Source organism: Littorina saxatilis, linkage group LG4, assembly GCF_037325665.1.
Source record: "Littorina saxatilis isolate snail1 linkage group LG4, US_GU_Lsax_2.0, whole genome shotgun sequence".
NCBI classification, from domain to species: Eukaryota; Metazoa; Mollusca; class Gastropoda; order Littorinimorpha; family Littorinidae; genus Littorina; species Littorina saxatilis.
The window spans coordinates 18,459,781-18,486,016 of record NC_090248.1 but is presented as its reverse complement, the minus strand read 5'-3'; the positions used below and the strand labels follow the sequence as shown (position 1 = coordinate 18,486,016).

General features: G+C 39.8%; 1 protein-coding gene and 1 long non-coding RNA gene across 2 annotated transcripts in view; both read left to right on the top strand.

Annotated features, from left to right (window-relative positions):
* Window positions 1-14,701, top strand: part of LOC138964153 (uncharacterized) — a 77,098-nt gene extending 62,397 nt beyond the window's left edge. Inside the window, exons 9-11 of the mRNA XM_070336040.1 lie at window positions 12,046-12,159; window positions 12,795-12,863; window positions 13,406-14,701. Of these exons, the coding sequence (XP_070192141.1) occupies window positions 12,046-12,159; window positions 12,795-12,863; window positions 13,406-14,418 (1,196 nt within the window). The 3' untranslated portion in view covers window positions 14,419-14,701. The remainder of the gene's footprint in view (window positions 1-12,045; window positions 12,160-12,794; window positions 12,864-13,405) is intronic.
* On the top strand, window positions 8,171-9,729 carry LOC138964148 (uncharacterized). Its single transcript, XR_011455030.1, has 3 exons — window positions 8,171-8,333; window positions 9,091-9,183; window positions 9,428-9,729. It is a non-coding gene; the product is annotated as an uncharacterized lncRNA (long non-coding RNA).
* Window positions 14,702-26,236: the final 11,535 nt, after the last annotated feature.

Here is a 26,236-nt window from a genome sequence, read left to right as displayed (position 1 = left end):
TGGGATTATGAGTCGGATTTTGGTGCTTCCGTTCAGGATGACGAAGATGCCAACTTCCGCGTATCGGTTGAACTTCCGCTAGCACTGGCTTTGGCGGCGGAAGTTGCTTCACGGTATTTCGAGGAGGGTGTGGCAACACCTGTAGGTTCGTTTGCCCAACCTCCTTCCGCTTTGGGGGATTTCCGTTCTGTGAAAGACGAGAAACAGCAGTTCCGTTTTCGGGAATCCCCGTTGGTAGCGTTTGAGCTGTCTAAGCTACTGACTACTGGTCAGCCTGGCGGTGCGTTTCACGCTGTACCGCTGTTAACAGCTCATGGTCTGGCTCCTGATTCAGCGCAGCCTTACCTTGCTTCTTCGTGTTTAGCCTCAGCTTTGCCTGCTGGTTCGGCTAAGAAGTTTACACTGCCGCATAACTCAGTCAAGTTGATTGACTCGTTTGCCTTGCCTCGTTCCACTCTTCCGGTCACACCGGAACTTGCAGCCCTTCCTGGACCGCCAACTAGCTCTCTCTCCGCTCTTTCTCTCTATTACGAGGTAGCGGCCCCTCGCATTTAGGAACGAAGAGAGGTACAGAAAAGCGTGCTATCCTTCTCAGCGCAACTACTACCCCGCTCTTCTTGGCCTTTCAGAAATCAGGGGGATGTCATATCCGGTGTCGATTGTAAACATGGACGAAGTTGCCGAGGTAAGTTCTGACAATGCTAAAATAAACTCAGCTAAAGTGCATATGGAACATGTTTTTCGATGAGTTTTGTTAAGTTTAGTTTGGAGTTTTGGAAAATCCAGTTCATTGTCACCTCCCATTGTCACAAATAACTGGAGCGTGCTTTCTTTTCACTGTCTTTCAAACCGGACGCTAAGCGCCCCTGTGAAAGTCGAGCGTCGTAACCTCGAAGGGTCACGTGACGAGTTGGCGGTCCAGGCTATTTGGTCTATGGGCAAGATAGATACAGCAGAGACCGAGTAGTCCCGTTTACGGAGAATTCTCTTTTGTCTTTGGAGGAGACTGGCTTACGCTTGCTTGAGTTATTGTCTCTCTCTGAGACGTTGCAGAGATCTCTGTCGAGATCTATCGCGTTGTCATTAGACTCATTCAAGTTTGGTGGCGATGCGGTAGAGAAAGATGTCACTTTTCTGTTAGGGAAGACGGCTACAGTAGAACAGTACGTTATACTGAGTCCTCTCTCTCTCGCTCTGAGGGAATAAGCACATGATCTTTTCGAGTTCGAAAACTTTGCAAAGATTTTTCTCGCGTTTTATCTTCTCTGCGCTTGTCAACTTCGAGTTTCGTCGTGACGCACGGGAGATGGAGGTTATGACGCTTCTAGCCGCTTTGGCTAAAGTCTACTGAGCAGCGGAGCCTCCCAGCGCTTTTATTTGCACATTCCGTGCACGCGTGCAGGTTCTCCTTTCCCTCTAGGATCTAAGATTTAAAGTCACCTTTGAGTCACTTTAATCTTTTCCTTTCACAGAGGTTTGCTTGTCTGGTCAGCCATCGCTTGGCTCAGGTTACAAGTAAGAGGCGGATCTACTCCGCTCTTTGCTTTTGTGGCTCATCAGGGGAGTGTTCGCACGTTTATGCTACGGTGCATTATTCCTCCCCATCTTCTGGGAGAAGCTGTGAACTGCTTCAGCTTGCCACTTTTTGCCTCAAATTAGGCAAGATAACGAAGCTAAGCAAACACACTTAGGGTTAGACCCTCTGCATTAGGCAGCTTTGTGGTAGGTACGCCCATCTATGGTGCGGCATATCTCTTATTTTTCACCTTCTCGGGTGAAGCTGCTAAGGCCGCTAATTTTTCGCCTCAGTGGCGGAAAAACAAGGCAAGCTGTTAAAACAATCTCAGCTTTTACGGTTTACGGAATCGCGCTTTCTCATTAGAGTCATAAGCTTTGGGTTCCGACAAATCGCCAGAACATGTCCAAATTTCTGGCTCACATTCTGACTCACATTCTGACTCAAAATCTCTATTAGGCTCGCTGAGCCACTGTTCGTAACCTCTCAGTCGGAACTTTTCCGGCTGAGCCTACCTCTTGAGGCAGTGGCTTCTGTCAGCGACTTTCGCTGCGCAGCACAAAGGACTCGCAGAAATTCCTTAGTTTCAGCTTTTCTTTCTAAGAGGTTACGGAAAGAACTAAATCATCATCATGTGGCTAAAACTTAGGTTTGGCACAGAAGTCTTTAGCATTGGGGTTGTTTTTCTCCCACACGCAAAAGACAGTGAGTTGTTGTTTATGTTTTGCCAGCAATGAATAGAATCACATTCCTTGAGGTCAGCGTTTCTACTTTGGCATTACGTCTTGCAGGGCTTTTCTCCCGCGAGTTAACAGGCTACACTCTCGTTGTAGCCTTCACTGCGACGGCCCCTGGATTTTTCTTAAATTTGCAATGTGCTTGGAGTTTTCTCCTACATCGCAGAATGGTACGCATTTGTTCGCCCTGTTAGATTCTCTAGCCTTCTCGGCTAGGCCATCGAAGTGACGTCACACGTGTCATAGTATGGTATAGAGGCGTCCGGTTTTACCGCGCCTTCCCCTCTGTTTATCTGAAGGTTGAATCTTGGTTTTCCATTTCAGGGATTCAGCTTTGGGTACTTTCTCAGGTCTTTCTGCACGCTTTTCTAAGCGTCAATTTAGGCTGAGCCTATTTCGCTCAAAGGGCAGAGGGAGGGTACAACTTACCTTCCCCTCAGTGATTTTTTCCCAACTTTAGGTTTCTAGCACTTGGTTTTAAAACCTTGGTTTTATACGGAAGCCGTATTCTATCCAGTTCTCTTACTTTGAGATTATTTTCTCAAGGTTTTTTGAACTAACTTCGTGTAATGCCTCTAACGTTACGGTCATCGGGAAACTGGAAATTTAAAGACGCTCACGCACCCCTCTTTCGGGATGGGAGCTTAGTCTGAGAGCGGATCGGGTTACTGATACCCTCGCGTGTCTTTCCCAATTGCGGGCTGGGCTAACTTAGTACTAGCATGCAATCAGGTTTTCAATACTCCCTACGTTTCACTCCTGATTTGGCAATAGGGAAAGTTTACCCTCATCTTTGCATCCTCGGCTTATTCTTTATCGTTTTTCAGCAAAGGCCGCAACTCGGTCTCGTTCTGACCACCGAGGTTTTAAGCGTCATCGGTCTCGGTTGCTACCGGGACGGGTGACCGTTTTGAATATGGGCCTTTCAGGCATTCTTTCTAACTTCCAAGCTGTGGCCTTATGGCTTCAGCTATTGTACTGCTGTTTACTCACACTCAAATTCGGCGGCACTTTGCTCCCGCGAGGCATTCATTTCCGGTTAACAGAAGTTCGCCCTCTTTATTTCAAGCCATGGTGTAGGGAGATGGGTACTTTGCTCTCACTGACACCACTCCCGCAGCCATTGAGGACAATGGTTGTCTTCTCTGGGCTTGATTTCCTATCAGAGCTTCATCCTTTTATTTGAAAGGATCAGTGGCATTCTGTCACACTCCCGCAAACGGGTCCTCAGGCTCCTCACTCATTAGCCTTTTGAGATAAGGCAGTAAGGTGAAGAAAAAGGGGGGGGGGGGGGGGTGTGTATTTTGTATCTTGGACTATTCTCTTTTGAGCTCTGTCCAGACGGTTCGTTAGAACATGGGCCTATTTCTAGGCCTTACGTGAATTTGGCTATGCTTCTCCCTAATCTTGTCAGTGTGACTTGTTTAGCTCGCATTATAAGATGACAGGTCTCCTTTCTCAGAGAGACCATATACTGGATAGGGTTCAATACAAAAGACCACAGCAGGACAAGTCTGGGTCTTTTGGTTTCGGAGTTTCGATGCCTCACAGGTTTTGAACTGCTGCATTCTGCTAGCCTTCATAAACTTTACGTGAAACGTTCTTCCTTTTCTCCTAGCTGCAGCGCGCAGAGGTAGCGAGATTCACACACTCTTTGGCTTACAGTGTTATGTAGGTTTCAATAGAGGCTCTCTACCTCACTCTGTTTCCGCCCAGACTTCTTAGTTAGGCATCAACAGCTGGGACAGCCATCTCTGATGGTTTTATAGTTTTCCTCTTTATAAGATTCTCGCCATAGGCGATCCATTGTTATGAATCTGACCAGTTATCTCACTATGCTCCTTGCTGTCCTTTACAAGAGGTTTAAAGGTTCATAAGCAAAACTACTCTTATCGTTTTTGATCACAAGGGTAGACAGGGTCTTATCTACGTTGGTGTTCAAATCAGTAGGATATTCCGAGGTCCTTGACTTCGTCTACTGGATATCGTAGGAGCTCTCTATCAACCTTTACCTGCGTGGCTTTTCCAGCACGCGGCGTTACGGTTCTAATGCGCTTCCAGCAATGGTTGCAGCAGGGCATATTTTTTGCCTAGCTCTTAGATTGAGCATCCCACCGCCTTTATTAGCAATCTGCTTTTATGTGAGTTGGGATAAGAATGTAATTTAATTGAAAATTTTAATAATAAATTTTAATTTGATTATATACTTACCCAACTCACATAGTGGATACCCTCCCACCTGCCCCGCTTTTGAGGGTTTTATGGGGTTCCTAAAAAAAGGAAGGGTGTTGTTTTTCTGGTCGCTTTCGATCGTATGATTCAAAGATGGCGGCAAGGTCAGGAAGTCACGCGTGACTTCGTACTGTTATGGGGTCAAGGTTGCTCTTTTTTAGGGTTACCTCCCCTTGTTACCAAGGTGACGATTCAGCATCCTAGCACTAAACTGAAGTAAATTGCTTTTATGTGAGTTGGGTAAGTATATAATCAAATTAAAATTTATTATTAAAATTTTCGATTTATTTTGGTTGCATAGGAGAAAAAGCCAGGTTGCTAAAAATTGAGACTGCAACGCGTTTTGCTCGCTCTTTCTGGCCACCTTTCTCTTTGACTGTCTTGAAATGATAGGAGGAAAAAAGAAACTATTTCAGGTATCCGTGTCGTTTATTTCTGTATTCTTGATTATCAACACACACACACACACACACACACACACACACACACACACACACACACACACACAAACTCTCTCCGTCTCTCTTTCTTTCTCTCTCTCTTTTTTCTACGTGAATATCCGTGTAAATATGTGATTAGATTAGTCCCCTAGTATTCATTTTATTTAAAAAGTATTGTATATGTCCATAGGATGAAACAATGCAGCTTGTTTCCATCTGTATCTAGGAACAAGTCTCTTGTGTGCATTTTCTGTGCAGTGGTGGTGGTGTAGACATGTTACTTTTCAGTCGCTCTGATTTGAAACGGAAGCCTTGTCTAGGCATTTTGAGACAATAAAGGCACATTCCTGGTGTGTGATGTCTTTATTGCATACCAAAAACCGAGCTTTTTGCCTCTTTTTGGTGTTTAGTTTGTTTAGTGTTTTTTGGGGGGCAGGTTGGGATTTGGTTGGTTATTACTTTTTATCCCCGAGTACGCTAGTACAAGGGTCCAGCAGACTTTAATTGTCTGTCTGTGTGTGTGTCTCGACTTAACAGCTTATTGCTGGGAAACTACTGGGCGCAGTTCGTTCAAAAGTTGATACACTAACTTGATAATAGGTCCGATTGATCGTATTAAAACTTCATAATGTTACCTCCCCGGCGAAACGGTCAAGAACAATTCTAGAACCATTCAAGAAACGTTCATGAATATTCATGAATATATATTCTAGAAGTTTCTTGAATTATTCATAAAGATTAAATGAGAATTCTTGAATTTTAACTAGAATATTTCGATGTTTTGGTAAGGAATATTCTTGAAAAAGGACTTGAATAATTCTAGAATATTCTTGCCTACTTGAAGAATATTCCTAACATTATTCTAGAATATTCCTGACAATATTCTAGAATATTCCTAACAATATTCTAGAATGATCCTAACATTATTCTAGAATATTCCTAACATTATTCTAGAATATTCTTAACACTATTCTAGAATAATTCAAAAAAGTTCAGGAATATTCATGAATTTATATTCTAGAAGTTTCTTGAATTATTCCTAAAGATTAAATGAGAATTCTTGAATCTTAACATTTTTCTGGAATATTCTTGAATCCTGTTAACTTAAAGTATATTCTTGAACATGTCTTAAGTATTCTAGAATATTCAAAACTAGGTTGAAGTTCTACTTCTAGTATACTCTCAACACAATTTTCAGAATGATCTTGGAATATTCTGTGCTGGCATTTAAGAATAAATCCATTAAGAATATATTCTTCATACAAATCAGAATGATAGTACAACTATCTAATGACTAATAACAGAACAAGAATATTTAAAGTGATTTTTTCCTCCATCAATACTTGATACAGCAGACAAAACAAGATTTCATTCAATACTTTATCACATGTAATTTAACTACTCGAAGGATGATAAATCGGTGATGGTTATTCATTTGGCAAAGAACCTTTCCACTGGTCACACCGGGTGCAGTCTGAATACTGGAGCCGATGCTTTGCAGGTTGCGGATGCCCTGTAAAGTGTAATGAAAATACAATTTTTAAAGTCTAAATGTTTCTTTGTGGTGCTTTTTTTCATCATGCTTAAAGAGTCAATAATATGGTCAGGAATCTGTCAAGGTGTCCAAATGCAAAATTCCTGTTCTGGATACTTTTATTACTATGTATTTTGTTCCGTTTTAAAATGACTACAAAATAAACAATACAGTTATGAAGTATTCTTCATGCAGATTCTATCCACACCAAATGTATGTATCAGTCGCCTGGATGCTGAGAACATTAACTGTTCAAGAAATGATGGTTACAAAATCGAAAAATGTTTTGTGAATTTTGTCAAATCAAGTGTGCCATGTCAATGTTTTTATCAAATAAGTCACCATTCATAAAAGTATTGAAACAACTAAATGATAACTTTAGTTAGCTTCATTTCCAGAAATGCCATCCAGAGAGTTTTTGGGAACTGACATGCAACGGGCCAGGAATGAAAGAAATTACAGTATTTAACTAATTTAATTTTCAAAGAGACTTTTTGTTGCGATTCCAAGCCATTTTTTTCTTCAGTTTAGGAATAATTCATTCATCATGTTTTGTGCTTTCATTTAATTATCCCAAATTTTGTTGTGACAAAGGTTTAAATCAATAAATGTTGATTGCCTTCACTTAATTACCTGAGTAAATCTCTTCTTGCATCACTATTCCCATGGCCTTGACTGGCTTGAGCACCTCTTCAAGCTCTTGAAAAGACTTGCACTCTCTGACAAGATGTTGATGGGACTCTCTGACAAGATGTTGATGGGTTAATGGTTTGCAGCTTGTTGCCTTTTGATGCAGCATCTGTAAAAATGAGAAGTGATCAAATTAGAACCATTATTATAAATGCTCAAGTTTGAATATATTTACTAATAAGGGGTAAATACTGAACTATTTACAAATAATACTAATAGTAATCATCTTTGTTCATGCAGGAATTTCTATAAGTATAAATATATGTTCCTGACCAAACTCAGTCTCCTGTAAAGTCTTGTAATTGACTAGCTAATACTCAGAAGACAATTATTTGAAAAAAATAAAACAATTTAGTGCCGGCTTGCTGATTGACACTTGACTATTAGTATCACTGTCAGACACATGTATTACAATCAATGAATGATACATGTGCAAATTACACTTACAGTTACACAGAGACTCAGAAAAGAATAGGTTTGAAAGGGCTTGAGTAAAAAGTCATGCAATCCTACCAAAACAAATGATAGTTCAAAATAAACAAATCCTATACTATAGGTCTAACTCAACTGATTTCACTTAAAATCTTGCAAACAAGAGAGAAACTGAAAGCATTTATTGTTAAAAAAAAACTAAAAAACAAACAAACACCTAAACCTAGATCAGTAACAATATCAAACATAAAAGAATTTTTATAAAACACCTACCTTTGTTTTTCCTGAGAAAATCAGGATACAGCTTGTTGCCACTCAAGTGAGATCGCTGCTCTTACTCTTAGTTTCAACCATGGTGCTTTCAGTTTCACTCATCTGTCATTTTTGTGTCTGGCACCTCCAAGTTCAAAATCTTGTTTGGGATGAAGATTACAGCATTTCTTCATGCCTAACAAGTTGACAAATCGGTGGCATGCCATTTTTTCAGATAAATGGAGATTACAAAATCTTTCTCAGTTCTAACAACGTGCTTCTGAAGAATTTGGCGCCTGGTTTCTTAGCTTCCGGTGCCAGAGTTTGTCCACCGGAGTTACTTCCCTTAAAAGCAAAATGGCGACGCTCTTAAGTACACCATGAGGAAAGGGGACTCTTTTGAACGAACTGCTGCAGCTAGAAACCTTTTCTCTGTTGTCTTTGTTGAAGCACTTTTGCAGCAAAACAACATTGATCCATGCATCATTTCCATGAACTCAGTAAGTATGTTTTGTTTTTGCTTGTTTTATTCAACACGTGGTACAGATGTAAACATGTGTGTGTCACTGTGTGACTGTGAAATCGAAACCAGCCTTCAATTTTAAAAGTTTCTTCTTCGATCTGACACATGAGAAATGGCAGATGTATACTTTTTAAACTTAACTGCATTTTAAGCAAAAGTACTGTTTAATCATGTGGTGATTTGATTGTTGGGTTTAACGGCCGCCTTTTCTGTGTCAGTGTGTCATTGTGTCGTCTGTTTACAAACAGAAAGTCTGCCGTGATTTGCGTTCTGCTGGCACTGTTGGACAGAATAAACGAAACCTGTTGGTTTCAAAGTATAAATTATAGACTGTAACTTCTGCTGAATTTGTTTGAGGTTTGGAACTCACAGATTTGGTATAAATTTGCCGCTAGCAGACTGACTGGTTTGGTCAAAATTGAAAACAGGTTTCTGAAAATGAAATTGAAAAAAGTGCTTCAAATTGTAAACATGCCTGTGGGTATTTACAACAATGACGATTATAACAAATATTCCGAAAGTGTATTGATAGAATTATGTACTTTTATGTAAAAAGGTAACATTAACCATTGCATCAAAATTGGTTTGATTGATTGATTGAATGACATTAATGACAAGCAATACGTTTGTAAGTTTTCTGTTCACATTCACTCTAGTTATGATGATGATCTTTGGAATGTCTGATGTTTGAGTTTATCCTTTGTTAAAACCTTTTTTTGTTTCTTATTTACTAGGTCCAGGAAAGAGGGGTGAAGAAGATATCTGGATGAATTCTCACTGGAAGTACCATGAAGCACATCATAAATAAAATATCACTGGAGGAAAAGGTAAGAGTCCTGTCAACGAACTGTGGAAGTAATTAATCAGCCAGTGAATGAATTAAATCAATTAATGGGCAAAACGTCTCAGAGAAAAATGGCTTATTTCAGATGAAAATGTGTTTTCATCAATACTATACCATATTTACATACCAAAAAGAACAAACTGCGGACATTTAACTCTTCATTTTTGTTCCTTTTTCCAAGTTTTTGAATGAATGATTTTTTGTAAACTGTAGGCATTGTGTTTCAGGCTTTACAGGACACAATGTTGCAAAGCTTCAAGCTGATACTGAGCCTTCTTTTGAATCAAATCCACCATGCTCTGCCACAGACTGACAGTGAAGATGGCCAAGGGAATCGTCCAACAAGGGATGCTGGTGACAGTGACCTTTCCTGGAGAAGCGGTACCGCATCCGCATCCATGCAGTTCCAATAGTTCAGAAAAGTGATGACAAATGTTGAAGACACATTCTGCTTGTGAACATTGTTAGCCCAAGATCGACTTGTCATCTATTTCACTTCTTTGTGACAATATAACATTTGAAGAATGAACCAAGTGTTTGTTTGGCTTTATTTTGTAGTATAATTCGAATGTGTAGCAAACACAACCAAAACTATAAGTGGAGAACAAAAAATTAAATTAAAAGTGTTTTAAAAATAAGGGATCACAGTTCTTGAACTTTGAAGAATGTTCTTGAATAAGATCATTCTTGAAAAAAAATATTCTAGAACATTGTTGCTGTTCTTGAATTTTGTTCGATATTCTAGAATATTCTACAAGCCAAAAAATTCTAGAATAATGCCAGTAGAACAATTCTAGAACATTCTAGAATATTCTTGAATAAAAAAAAGTTCTTGAACAACGTTTCGCCGGGGCTGGGACCTAAATGCGAAATAAACCACAAAAAAACGACTTGGCGGTGGGAGGAATTCGCGGTGCAACAGCCAGCCAGACAGTCTGATAGAACGGTGCAAGGTCTCGGCAAACCAAGACTATGCCATACTCGTAGCAAAGCCGCCGAATGGTACCGTAAACCAAGAATTGTGACGTAAGAAAATAGAATGTCGTCTTTTGATTTGGAACGTGACGTGTTTTAGAATGGAGATGTGGTACTAGTGTGTGTGTGTGTGTGTGTGTGAGAGAGAGAGAGAGAGAGAGCGGGAGAGAGAGAAGGAGTGAGGGAGAGAGAGTGTGTGTGTGTGTGTGTGTGTGTGTGTGAATGTCTGAAGAGTACTCGGGTCCAGCGCGAGCGTTTTTTATCGTCTCTTCAGCTGGTATCGCTATTCGAGACCAAGGCGAGTAACTTAGTTTGTTTCCTTTTTCAGTTCACATGGTAAGCACAATGTAGGTATGTTACAAAAAAATTCAAAATCTTCATTTAACATTTTGATCTATATCACTTGAAAGAGCAGAAAATCAGCATTCCAATGGTATATATAACTTTGAGATTGGATAAGTGTAACCCGAGTTATGAATTTTTAAAGTAATAAAATTCGTAATAGAGGCAAAGAGGATAAATTGAAACCATTTTTGACATTTTTCAGCAAAAATTAACTGTAACTCACACATTTGTTTATATCAATATTGTTCAATTTGGTATCAAAAGAAAGGTTCAGAGCTCTATTAAACAACTATAAAAAATAAAAATAATTTTTTTTAAATTTTTTTTGTAAGTTAGTATGAAACTGAGAGCAGACGAACTTTACCGACCGCCATGTTGGATGTGAATACAACATGAGTGACAATCCGGGCGCAAAGCGGCGCATCCGTTAAAAGGTACTTCGCATCGCTTTATCGACTTGAAACTTTGGGAAACAGCAGAAAAATGGTCAAACTAACTGTTCAGAGGGGTCTCATAAGAGTTCAAAGGCTATAAATTGTTTTATAAAAGTACCTCTTGTGTGTCTTCTTCGCCCGATATTCTGGCCGGCGAGCTCGACAGTGTTGGACTCGCCATCTTTCTCAATCTTAAAGTCAAGAATGTGCTCTACATCATCGACAGGGTGCCCATGTGATGTAAATTTGGACAAGAATAGAAAAGAGGACCCCAAAACTGAGCCAGTGTGAGTGATCAGAAAATGGGGGGCCATTTTCAATGACGTCAAAAATTGAGCTACGCGCGCACTTTGTGACATACCTACACCATGGTTTCAACTATTTACAATCAGGCTATCACTAAAAAAGATGGTTCCAAAACTTCATAACTTTCACATTTTGTACTTCAAATCTTTTAAAAAATCTTGATGTCCTTTAAAAAGTTAAACTCTTTGTTCAGAGTTTCTGCACGTAGTGTTTGTTACAAATCTCTTGAACGTCCACACACTTGGTAAGGACGTGTTCAATGTTCCAAGGTTCGTCGTTGGCAGGTTGGGAAGGGGAGTTACACACTTGTACTGACTACAAAGAACTGTAATATATTTGCGATGCATAGTTCATTGATTTGGAGTTTTCTCTCAATATGTTGGTGGTATCTGATCTCTCGCAGGCAATGTATCAGGTGTCATGTAGCTGACTACAAAGTACTCTGCTATCTGCGATGCACAAAAGGCTATTTATTAATTATCATTTATTTCAATGTGTTGGCGGTTGCAGTGGTACCTGTGATGTGAGGCCTCTCAGAGACCCTAAGGTAATCTTCCAGCGAAAGACACCTGTTGTACCTTCGTCTGTTATCTTTTAAAAAATATAACTTCCATCTGCAATGTAAGGACACTTTCGGATTTCCCCAAGGTTGTCTTGTCATGACACTGTACCTGGTCGCCTACAGGTACAACGTATATAACATGATACTCTTGCGATCTGCGATGCACGGGAGGCCATTTCAGCAATGATCATGTACTCACCTTCACGGCAAATGGCTGTTCCAGATCCCCCCAAAGAAGCAGACCATGTGGATGCCAGTGGGATAACAGAGGTTCTGGTGGCTCTCTTGCTGGTCCTCCTCATTGCTGTTGTCGGCATCGTCTGTCTCTGCAAAAAAGGTTAGTACAGTTGAACCTGCCGTAGTGACCGCCTCTCGATAACGACCACTTACCCACAACGACCACACAAAAGGATTCCCAACGTGTTTTTTCCCAATAAAATTCACCTTTCCATAGCTACCATCTGTCTTTAACAACCACTTCTGGTCGGTGCCTTGGGTGGTTGTTATTGACAGGTTCCACTGTAACTATAACCTTCACCTTTCCACAGCTACCATCTGTCTTTAACAACCACTTCTGGTCGGTGCCTTGGGTGGTTGTTATTGACAGGTTCCACTGTAACTATAACCTTCACCTTTCCACAGCTACCATCGGTCTTTAACAACCACTTCTGGTCGGTGCCTTGGGTGGTTGTTATTGACAGGTTCCACTGTAACTATAACCTTCACCTTTCCATAGCTACCATCTGTCTTTAACAACCACTTCTGGTCGGTGCCTTGGGTGGTTGTTATTGACAGGTTCCACTGTAACTATAACCTCAGATTCATAAGGGAGGAAAATGTATTGTTTTCTGATGTATATCAAAAATTTCACTCTTCTTTGTTGCAACTTTATAGGCACTGTGATTAATTCAATGCAATTTAGGGAGTTCCACAGCAGTATATACTTTTTTCTTTTTTTAAAATCTGTTGCAGGGTATTTGCACAAGATAAAATTCCTGAGATGCTGTTTGCCACAATCTTCGCTGGTGGGACAACCCATAAGTAAGCATGCGTCTTGTAATACATCACTGTACACTTTTTAGGGATCTTCTCTGGTTCAAAGGTGGATTGCCCAAGAAATAATGAAAATGTGAACCTGTATCAGGGAGCAATGTTTCAATGATAATCTCAAGATCCAATATCAAAGGGAAGTAAGCGCTCTCAACATTCAAACAAAAGTAAGTGAGAGCTCTGTGTATCTCCCTGCACCCAAGTCAATACGAAGCATTGACTTTCTTCCTGTGCGGTTCTCATTGACTATGATGTGCAAAATGCATGCACGAGATTTCCGGCGTTTTTGCATAATTTTTTTCTTCACAAATGTTGAAGGGCGTAAAAATGTGCGTTCATATTACACATGTGATTGTACATTGTACATTGTATATTATCAATGAGATCAACACAGGATAAAGTTTATTCATTTGTTCATTCAGTGCTTCTGAATCTTTTTGAGTACTTTTTAAGGCTTGGAAGGCTTTTGAATAATTTCATGATGTCATGTCTGAAATTGCAAGCAACTGTACAAGTGTTGTTTGGTTCCACAGAAGTGCTTCAGATGTATGTGGTGGAGAACGAACCCTTCCAACAGGTTGTTCAGAAGCACATGGCCTTCCTGAAAAAGTACCTGAACGTGGATCCCAAGGACGCCAACGAGATGAGGCACCAGCAGAACCAAGATCAGTGGCTGGAGAACGCCTGCTCCGAGCGTCGGGTCATTGTCTACATTTCTCCCCAGCTTATGCACATGCTGCGCAACAACGAGGGTCAAGGTCAGTGCGGCGAGGAGGTCGCCCACCCCCACCCCCTAGCCAGAAAGTACGCGCAAATGATCCACAGATTGACGAGCGCAGACGCTCTGAAGAAGGGACGGGGGAAAGGGAGGAACCCCGTGTTCATACTCTCGGGCTGCTTCCCCTCAGACCCGGAGGACGAGAAGTATGTGAACCAGCAGATCAACATGCGCACCCTGCAGCGCCATTGGGTCAGCAAGTTCGGCACACTGACCTCCCCCGCCCCGCTGCTGTCCAAACTCAGCGGCTGTCACCACAGTTTTTTCTCCACCCGCGACTGGGCCAGCTGTCACCAGGCTCGTGAACTCTTACCTGCGGTTTCACATATGTACGGCCTCACCACCCACAATCACTACTACGTGGACCTTAACGGGGTGGAGCCGAACAACCCAGTGCAGGACGAGTCCGACTCGGACCAGACAGAACACGAACACCACTACAGCTCGGTAGGGTGGGGTGATCGTCCTCGTCGTACCGACAGCGGCTTCTCCTCCTCAACCATGGAGGTCATCCGCTATTCCAACCACAGCTCGGAGGGCAACAGTAGCCCCGGGGTGACGGGTGGGGATAAGTGCATGGAACTGGACAGCCACGCAGAGACCGACCCAATGTTACAAAGTACTTCCTTGTCGGTTTCACAGATAATCTCCTTCACACCTCCTGATCTTGTCGAGGCAGATGAAAATGACAGCTGCGTGATAGACGCTGAGCTTATGAAGGTGAATAGCGCAGGAGAGTCACGCTGGTCCCCCAGGGCAAATTGTTGATGACTGCATGAAAGCATCTTGGTGGTCGTTAATTGTTCCGAGGTTCACTGTGCTGTAGTGAGATGTTAGTGTGGTTTTGTGACATGTTGCTCAATATCCCTCCCCACCAGGTTTTAGCCTTGTTTCGTGGCATGTTGTTCTTTTTTTCTCCCCAAAACAATCCCACAAACACTCGCACACATACACCTAAATTATTTCTCTTCCTAACTAACTGTTGTTTCATTCTTCCCCTCCTGACTGAACCTTTTTATCCACTGCCCCCCCTCCCACCCCCCACTCCCCTCCCTCCCCCCTCTTCCTCTCGCTGAGTTTCCTCTCCACATTTTTGACAATTGCACAAACTTACGAGGCAAAATCTGTTTGTCTTATCTTACTGGTAGTGTTAAACAAGGTCAGAAAATCTGACCTCGGATCCTGATGAAAAACGTAAGATAAGCTTGGTGTCGGAGCTTGATGTGAGATTCTTAGAAAAAAACCTGAGTTTGAGGTCACATTCTTATGACAAAACATAATCTTGATATAACATTCTTATGAAAATATGAGTTTGACATGAGATTCTTATGAAAAACATAAGCTTGCGCTCACATTCTTGTGAAAATTAACAAACATGGTAGACGTCACATTGTTGTGAAAGTTCATGGAGTTGATATTCTTATGACAAACATGAACTGTGCATAGTTTCATACGTATTGTCATGTGATTCCCAGCTCCTCACAGAGTTACATGCCTTTAGTGACGTGGTGTGACGTATCTTGCTATTAGTGAGAAGTGACAATCTGTAGTTGTGCAATTATTTTGTAATTTGTTTTGCCGTCCAATGTATGAACAGAAGCATTTAGAAGTGACACAAACGATGGAAATCCAGAAGTGTATATGTCATTGTTCGATGTCGTTTCTTTGTCTCAAAATCGAAGAATGTTACGCTCTTACCTGTCTTACAGTTATTGTTTCCATGACATTATTGTTGATTTTAACACGTGCTTTGAATTGAATCTGTAAAGTGTTACATTGTATGAATGTCTTTGTGACCACAACATGTATGTTCATGTAGAGAAGATCTTTGACGGACAAGCCCTGTACTTCGAATGTGCTTGTTATTCTAAATGCCTACATACTCCGTGTTTGTATTGAAACCTTTGTTGATATTAGTTTGCCATCAATGTTACTTGCGGGTATGTTGAGAAATGTGACATTATGATGAAAACGATGTGGACTGTAAGGTGTACGGACAAAAGCTGTAACTTTGTGAGAGTAAGTCCCAGTTGGTGGATGGTTCCAAGCAGTCTGGGCGATTGACTTGAAGTTATGTTAAAGGCACACTCCTTCTTAGCAAAACTGTGCGCCTCATTATCTCAGATCTGGCCAGGCTTTTACATGGGATAAGACCATCCCTCCTCTTGGTCATGTGCCAAAAATGAACAGCATAAAATATGTGCTCTTTGTGAACAGTGGGCATTTTTTATGAAATAATTTGTACAGTATAAAAGCCACTATAGTGACTTTATAAGAAATTAGTGTTCATAAAAAAACCTCCAACTCACCTAAACAAGCAGCTGGGGTACTGATTGTTGGTATGTGCCCTTGTGGAGAGATGGTTTTGTCCCATGTAAAAGCCTTGTTAGATCTAGCTGAGATGATGTGCTGCACTGTTTTCGTGAGAAGGAAGGTAACCAATCCTGTCAGCCAACACAGATCTGTCCAAGCTTTTATACGGAATGAGAGCATCCTTCCACTTTGGCACATGCAGAGCTACCAACTATTACGGTTTCAGCGTAGCATGCTACGTGTTCAGACAAATTGCTAGCCTTTACGCCAAGCTTAGAGCTGCTGTGCTCCAACAAATAATCACAAGCATGCATCAGTTTACTCTTTCGTGTGAGTCCTGGTACTCATTTCTGATTCTCACTCCGTTTTGTGGTCCGAATACATTTCAGACAATGCTACACTACAACACCATTTGCTATGCTGAAAACTCCCCAAAAATTGAAATCGCTACACTTGAGGTTTCACAAGGGTTGGCATGCAGTTCTGCAGCTACAACATTAATTCAGCCAACAGTTCTCAGTTTACACAGAAAGAAGCAATTTATTTTTTATTTATTTTTATTTTTTAGAAGTAATGTTGTTAATTTGCCTGGGAACCACCTTTCGACAACGACTTCATGCCCATTACGATCAACCCAAAGGATCGCTGACGTGTTCATTTCTATATATTATATGATTCACCTTTCTATAACGACCACCAAAGGGACCTGTGGTCGCCATTGACGGATTCGACTGTAGATGTCCTACTGGAAGGTGTTCTTATCAAGTTTTGTAAAAGCCTGGAGAAATCTATGGTGGCTGACGTGATTTTTTCACGAGAATGATGGAATCTTTAAAGCCAGCAAGTACCCATAACCAACGAATAACTACTTACCTGATGCTAATGAACACTTTTAAAGGCTTTTATTTATGTTGCTGTGACATTCAGTCTGATTTATGCTGTACCTTGCGGTTCAGTTTAAGTTACTGGAAACTGAGTAGAGAGAGAGAGAGAGAGAGAGAGAGAGAGAGAGAGAGAGAGAGAGAGAGAGAGAGAGAGAGAGAGAGAGAGAGAGAGAGAGAGAGAGAGAGAGAGAGAGAGAGAGAGAGAGAGAGAGAGAGAGAGAGAGAGAGAGAGAGAGAGAGAGAGAGAGAGAGAGTTGTGTATGTGTTCAACAATTCCACACAACAGAATACTCGGCGTTTGTTGTTCGTGTGTGTTTTGTGTGTGCGCGTGTTTGTTTGGGGCGGGGGGTTGGGTTTGATGTTGTTAGCTACGTGTTTTTTGTGTGCATGAGTAAATAGAGAAACGAATTGTAGTAAAGAAAATCTATTTGTTATATATCTAAACAGTAGCATGGCGACTCAGCTTACATGGCATTGTAGCAGAGGGGTTCTTAATAGATCTTCATTTGAAAATTCGAACTTCATATGACAATTTGAACTTCACTTGACAATTTGAACTTCACTTGACAATTTGAACTTCACTTAACAATTTGAACATTTGCAAACATGCATGAACCACACGTCATCGAAACAAACAAAATTAGAAAAAATCCTGCAAAAAAGAACAAACGAACATATCATGCATGTACATTTGTTCATCAATACTAGCTTGTCTATAACAAACGAACAAGACCACAAATAAACAAACATATAACGCATGTGCAGCTGTCAGTCTGTCTATCTTGTCTATGACTGCATACTCTCTTGTCGCTCTGAAACTTTCTTTAGCTATAAGATCTTAAAAAGAAAAAAAAAGGAAAATTTGAATCCTGAAGCAAACAAAAATCACATGTTTTTACATGCCTATAGCAAGGAAGAAAAATGGAGGTAGTTGGTGACATATATTCTTTCACTGCCAGAAATATCAAGATATACGTACGTACTGCTACTGTTGTTAAATTCAGGATATCCACGGCGTTCATGTACTAGCTAAGGCCATTTTTACTATATACTTATTTTTGGCGTGAGAAGCACCTCCAGGTAAGTGAGAGTTATGGGAAACCAATCTCGTAAGACCCGAGAGCAATAGAATGAACAAGCAACTTTCATCCTCAAAGTTTCGTATATTCTATATTTAACAAACGTGCTATGGTTTTGAATGGTTTGTTTAATTCATGATGGTAGGGACAGAGACGTGTTTTTTTTTTTTAAATGTGTAAGTTTAATCATAATGATTCCATTCCATTTGATCTAACGCAAGAACACACGAAGGAAATGTATTCTGTCAACACCGGTATGTACTTTTGTTCTATTTTGTGATATGTTTTTAACTGAGCGTATGTCTCTACTATACGATAAGCATTGATGTTACCTTCATTATCCTTAAGAGACTTCAACTCAAAAAGAATTTACTTTCAGATGATTTTAACACTGTGGTCTTACGTTACCTATGAATGAATTTAACCCTGTGACGTGATTCTACTTTTAAAGGATTGTATAACCCTGAAATCAATTTTATTATTTGTTATTTTTGAATGATTTTAACACTTAAGCCAGTTTTTTGTAATTATTTCCAGTTAGTCTTTGGTAATTAGTCTCAGTTTTGAAAGGATTTTACGAAAAAGGATTCTACCTGTGCATTCAACAAAATATGTATCTGCATTTTTAATCATAATTTTTTTATTGGGATTTTACATGAATGAAAGGAGGGAGCAGTTTTACACAAATCTAGGAAATACAGACAAGCTGTGCTACGAGTTACAGGAATAGTTCCTGCAATGAAAGGACACCCAAAAGTGTCCCTATAATCCAGGTGGCCTTTTATGACAGATTATGTTATTCTCCAGAGCTGGGTACATGCATTCTCAGTCCTTTAAGTGATTATAACGTATATTAAATGGCGACTAGAATGTATTCTCTTTACTTTTTACATTTAGTCAAGTTTTGACTAAATGTTTTAACGTAGAGGGGGGAATCGAGACGAGGGTCGTGGTGTATGTGTGTGTGTGTGTGTGTGTGTGTCTGTCTGTCTGTCTGTCTGTCTGTCTGTCTGTCTGTCTGTGTGTGTGTGTGTGTAGAGCGATTCAGACTAAACTACTGGACCGATCTTTATGAAATTTGACATGAGAGTTCCTGGGTATGATATCCTCAGACGTTTTTTTCATTTTTTTGATAAATGTCTGATGACGTCATATCCGGCTTTTCATGAAAGTTGAGGCGGCACTGTCACGCTCTCATTTTTCAACCAAATTGGTTGAAATTTTGGTCAAGTAATCTTCGACGAAGCGCGGACTTCGGTATTGCATTTCAGCTTAGTGGCTTAAAAATTAATTAATGACTTTGGTCATTAAAAATCTGAAAATTGTAAAAAAAAAATTATTTTATAAAACGATCCCAATTTACGTTCATCTTATTCTCCATCATTTTTTGATTCCAAAAACATATAAATATGTTGTATTTGGATTAAAAACAAGCTCTGAAAATTAAAAATATAAAAATTATTATCAAAATTAAATTTTCGAAATCAATTTAAAAACACTTTCATCTTATTCCTTGTCGGTTCCTGATTCCAAAAACATATAGATATGATATGTTTAGATTAAAAACACGCTCAGAAAGTTAAAACAAAGAGAGGTACAGAAAAGCGTGCTATCCTTCTCAGCGCAAGTACTACCCCGCTCTTCTTGTCAATTTCACTGCCTTTGCCATGAGCGGTGGACTGACGATGCTACGAGTATTGCTGCGTTGCATTGCGTTCAGTTTCATTCTGTGAGTTCGACAGCTACTTGACTAAATGTTATATTTTCGCCTTACGCGACTTGTTTAATTTTTTATTGATACTCGAGTTAGATAATGATACATACATTCCACACAAAAATAGTATCCATTTCGTTTTTTTTCTAATTGTTACTGTTTAAAACCATGTAACATTCTCTGGTTTCCATGTTACGCGAGTGATGTACTTTGAAATGAATTCAATTTGTATGGTTAAAATGTCTCAGTTAAATAAATAGATATTACCTTCGTAACATGGTTTCCACAAGAACACAGCTTTGGAGAATAACCACTGTTTTAGATAGAAAGTGTCCTCGCGTCGGAGGGTACCTCACATGAAAGGTTCCATCGTAAGACAAAGCTTAAGTCACATTTTTTTAAAAGCAAACCTCATGAGTACTTGCGTTTGATGACAGCAAAACTGCCTTGAATCCAAGCCTCGGTGAGAGAGTATAGGTGCCTTAGTTGTGTGGTATAGTAAATGCTGGCATAAGGTTGGCAGGAGTTGGAAAAAATGATGATGCCTCAAAGAAGAATGAATGCTGAAATGCACTACCTGAGAGATGTTTATGAATTTGAAATATCATGCAGTTGTACAGTGGGAACCTTCCCCCCGCCCATTACCCACATGCTGAAGACATCAGATTACTAATGAGGAGCATCTGCAGTCCGACCAAAAAAACCACGTGTCTTTACCCAGAGTTTGTAAAAATGTTACCTTAAAGGTCCTTGTCTACATTTTTATACCGAAATCGCCATTTAACCATTAAAATGCAGAGTCTATTATCTACAATTATCAACAATACACCCCCTTTTGATCAGGAAAGACGAAGCCAGTGTAGTCGTTTGAAAATTCATTGTAGTATTCCAGCGTAGTACTCATAGTAGGATATCCTTATTTGGAAAATGCCAAGCGCAAAACTCCTCTCAAATCCCGTGCATTTCGTGCGTTTAAAAAAAAGCGTGGACAGCGCTCCAGTGTCAAACTGTTGCTGCACTTGTTTGGGCGTGGCTATAAACATAGTGACATGAATTTGATTGGTTAGTATTTTTAGGCAAAGCACATGTTATCAGCAAAATATTGGAAGCGTGAGTCACGCTACCCCAAAATAAAAAATAAATTTGCATACATATTTTTTTCTATAACTTTTTTCCCCATGGTTCATTCATCATCTGACATAACTTTTTAGCGAAATCTAACCATAAGATTATTGAAAAAAAGCAAAAATGTAGACGACCACCAATACAACTTCGACCAAGTGGTCTTTGAAACAGACGTACAGACAAACAATAATGATAAAAAAGAACAACATTGAGAAAAGCGCTATGCCTAACAGCGAATTAATTCCTCATTTTCTGTTCATTTAATTTGTCGACCAGTACACTTCAACGACCAGTAGATCGAAGTTTTAATGAACGTGTCGATTTGTCAATGATAAAACGTTGGATTAATTGACCATTGTTGATTGTGATTTTTGACTTACATTTTTAGCAGTCTATCTGTTTCGGATTTCTTATTGAAAATGTTGGTTGTTATGTGCCTGCTGAAAGAAGGAGAGGCCTTTTTTTTTCTTTTCCTCAGTATTTCCTGTGTGCCATAACCAGTCGGAGTCTTAAACCTTACACTTCCATTCTCGTGTAAACCATAATGTAAACCATCATGCAAAGCGCCACAAACTTGTCCGGAGTTGAAATGATGCTCGCTTTCCCGAGGGAAAAAGCAGCCCAAATGCCAATGAGGAACCTCACACACCTGTTTGAAATGACCTTACCTCGCTTCGTATTGCATGATAGAACATATTTTCGCTTTTTGATATAACGCAACAGCCTGTCTGCTCCCTGTGTAGCGTTTTGTTTTCCTTCAGAGTCAAAGGCACACTCCTTGCCGTGAAAACAGTTCAGCTCACCATCACAGATCTAGCCAGGCTTTTACGTGGGATAAGACCAGCCCTGTGCTTGGGGGTCACATTCCAAAATTAAAATGAACAGCCTGGGTTCTCTCTGTACACGGTGGACATTTTTTGACGAATTAATTTCGTAAAAGAGATAAATTCATCTACACATTCAAACTCACCAACGCAAGCATCCAGGAAATGTGACAAAGTGGAGGGATATCGTCTTATCCCACATGAAGGCCTGGCCAGATCTGTGATCATGTTTTTGCGAGAAGCATGCCTTTAATTTATATGAAGTCTTATATCGCGCGCGTATCTCCAGACTCGGACTCAAGGCGCAGGGATCTATTTATGCCGCAGACCGGTCGCATGTGACAGTTACAAATCAATTCAGAAACAAAATACTCTGCCCAGGAAGCAACCAGGCTGTAGATGTTTGGTCTATGTGTCCAAGCATAATGATGTTTGGTCTATGTGTCCAAGCATAATGATGTTTGGTCTATGTGTCCAAGCATAATGATGTTTTCACCCCGGACATATGTTTGATGATTTACACCATGGTTTACACGTGAAGGAAGGCATCGTTCGGTGTCGTTCCCCAGCTCTGATTCATCATTTACAGGCTTTCTTCAACATGTGTACTATGTTCATATACCTCACCTGATCTGAAACGTATGTTGATCTGTTTTCAAGTGGCCCAATTCTCTGGTCTTTTTAAAATTGTGTGTTTAAAATTAATTGTTGCTCATATTAGTTGTGTTTTTGATCTTCAACATCTCCACTCAAAATGTGATTTGTAGGGGTGGGCGAAATGCATTACAAAGAGAATTCAATCAAATTGTACCTATGTGTGATCCTGTGACTCGATAAAATGTCGCGAAAAACACATAGTGGCATCATCCTGTTGTCGATGGTAGACATGTGATTACGCTTTTATTTTATTTTAATTTATTTATTTATTGTAAACTGGTGTGACTTGAAGGACAAGAAGAATATATTCAACATAAACGTCTGCATATAGCCTGGTCAGCTATAGTGTAGTGATGTAGTTCTAGCTTTGAGCTCTTCTTTTATTTCAATTGTTGAATTATAAGTTTGTACCTGCTGATGTTGTGACCAAACTTTAAGCCTATACCCAGGTGCTTTTCTGCGAGATCATTCTTGACTGAACACTGACTTAGTATAAGTATCATCACAAAAGATCCGTCGCGATATAACCTTGAACGGTTGAAAACGACGTTAAACACCAAATAAAGAAAGAAAGATCACAAAAGATTTTTTATTGTTCATGGTTATATGGTTACAACTATTATTTTGTTTTGAGATCCAGGGTGGTCCCTTTTTTATTCGCAAATTGTTAGGAATGAACTCTTTTAACAGGCGTTGATGATTTCTGATATCAAAGTTTTCGCAACCAATCTGTTGACCCGTGCAGGCTTCCCTTCTGATTGATACTTATCTAATTTATACTGATTGATCCATTCTTCTTTTCCAAATACCAGTTTGCAAAGATTCATACTTTCATGTTTTTAACTTTGATCCAACGATATAACGATATAACCAACACGTTTAATAATGCGTTGGCCTTCAAGTTCCTTTTCGTGCCCAAAATGTAATTAAAAATAACCATAGAACCCACCAGGAACTTAGACGCAGAGCAAAAATCTACGACCGTACCTCGTTATATTCTTTTCAAAGTGGACATTTTTGCTGAACAGAGCTTGTAACTGACGCCAGCGTCACACTGCAAAATTATTTTAGCAATACATTTTTTATTTGATTTTTTTAAACACGAATGAATGAATGAATGAATTTATCAATGAATTAATCAATCAATAAATAAACCAATCCATCAACCTATTAATAAACCTGCACGGTTGGCCTAGTGGTAAGGCGTCCGCCCCATGATCGGGAGGTCGTGGGTTCGAACCCCGGACGGGTCATACCTAAGACTTTAAAATTGGCAATCTAGTGGCTGCTTCGCGGGGCGTCTGGCATTATGGGGTTAGTACTAGGACTGGTTGGTCCGGTGTCAGAATAATGTGACTGGGTGAGACATGAAGCCTGTGCTGCGACTTCTGTCTTGTGTGTGGCGCACGTTATATGTCAAAGCAGCACCGCCCTGATATGGCCCTTCGTGGTCGGCTGGGCGTTAAGCAAACAAACAAACAAACAAAATCTATTAATAAACAAAACAATAGAAATAAGAATGAAAACATAAAAATAAATAATGTTGTCAAGAATATTCCACTCTGCACAAGGAACCGTCAGGTGGTAGTAAATCGTATCGCTTGATGTGCTTCCACAGAAGCACACCAACACAAACATACGTGTACTTCATCCACGGTGACTAATAAACCATAACTCCGCACATGTCGTTGTCGTAAATATTTTCCCTAACGCTGGACTTCGGAAGAAATAGGGTCCGATGGATAAAATAAGGCTATGTGAGACTATCCAATGAGATAACCCGAATTACCCATCATTTTTGTAAGACTAGCAATATGATCACACACAAAATGGTACCATAAAATATTAACCTGGTTAAACACTGCTTCGGGAAAGTACAGTACAGTACTGCAAATGGAATCTCTACATATGTATTTCTTTCCGATCTCCCAGGTCAACTTATGTGCAGACCTGCTCGTGACTTATTAACCCCCTTCGTGTGTACACGCAAGCACAAGACCAAGTGCGCACGGAAAAGATCCTGTAATCCATGTCAGAGTTCGGTGGGTTATGGAAACATGAAAATACCCAGCATGCCTACTCAACAAAAGCGGAGTGAAGCTGACTATGCTCTCAGAGTATAGTGTGGGGAACCCAAATGGGCAAACGAGCTAACACGAAACCAGACAAATTCTGGAACGCTGAAGAAGAAGAAGTATTGTGCTGTATTCTGGAATTATCTCTAATCAACTCATTGAAAACAGTGAAGTACCACACACAAATGTGTGGTCAAACCATTTACGGTTAAGATTCTACTGTATATTCAATACACAAACAGAATATCTGCTGGTATGTTATGTTATCATTCTGGTGTATTCATACAAAATGCTGTAAAATACCAAATAATTTTTAGCGAACACAAACTCTCGTTAGGGAAAGAGTTCACTGTTTATACAATAAACGAAAACCTGCAAATATAATGTCTGCTGGTGTGTTGTGCCATTATCCCACTATTAGTATTATTACATAAAAAGTGGTACAATATCAAAAAGGTGCAGTTGATGCGAACACTGCTAAAATATGCATGTGGTGTGCTGTTTTGTGATATAAACACGATGTGACCTTCTTGTTAGAGTTTCTTGCTGACACCAGAATATATGATGTTATAATAATATAATATTCTGACGGTAACAACGAGTTTGACCAAGTTTTTTAAACTATTTTCAAAAATACATTCATCTGTTTGATTTTTTGGGTTGGTCACCTAGATGTATTTTTTCTTCTTCATGTAAATAAAAACTTAAAGATAGTATCTGTTGCATAAAAAGTGAACTTTCATTCGGAAGTTGGTTAACAAACGGCAATACTTTTCTGCAAAGGACATCAACATACGAATTCCTTTTGTTTTTATCATTCAGAATAATATAAATATTATTTGCATTTTCCCTCATGTACTCTCTTCAAAATTCAGAAATAAACTTGCAGTAAACTGCTTATCTACAGTTGATTAATTATACAAGAAACGGTTCGTTGGGCAAACTCTCATTTGAATATCTTTAGCACACGAAGATATACTAGATATACTGCCAATTGTTATGTCATTTTGTCTAACGTGTAAGAGCGTTGATTTGAACAGTATGTTGAGAAATGTATTTTGCTGCAACAAAAAACGTGTCTTCTTAACTCTCGGCATTTTTATCCTGTAATAAATGAGCAGGTAGATATAGTCCCAGGTGCAAACATTTCAGTTCCAGTTGTTGACGAGAAACAGACCAATGAATCTTTGAAACTGTATTGTGTCCTGTAATATTTTGACTTTGTGTGTTGTTTGTTTATTTGCGTGTCTATTCCCATTACTGATCTCTTAAATTGTTTTAACTATCAACTGCTCAATACGCATCATTTTTGGGGCAAATACCCCACTTGTGTCGTTTCCTGTTGGCACACCATTTAGTGTGAACGTCACTTTCATGAACAACTATGTTACATTGCCCTCATTGCTGGCTGGTCAAGAAACTGTACTGTGAACGATGTTGTACACCACCACAGCTGTGTCCAGGCTTTACGGGGGATAACAGCACCCTTCCACCTGGACACATAGCGTTGTCTCTTCTTGGCCCTCTCTTCCAAAGTGAAATGTCTCATGTCAAAGGGGAAACAAAGTTCGAGAAGACGTCACGTAACAATTCTTTCACTTCATCTGCATGTCTCCCGAGGTACTGATAAATAATTTTTGGGAAAAAAGTTTGTTGGAGTGACTTCGTTATATCCGCTGTAGAATATTATTCGTTAGGTCACCGCCAGGTTGTGCATGTATTGGCTTGAAACTAATGTCAGTTGGTGAATTGATTCCAGAAATAGTCCCACTGCACGGAAAGCAACCAGGCCGAGATTGTTTTGCGCGTCTACGTTTTGAGAAGGATGCTCTTATGTGAAAGTCAAGACAGATCTGTGGTGATTTACAAAGATGGTCTTTGTATTGGAAGGGCGGTACCTTTCAGTTTGACTTTA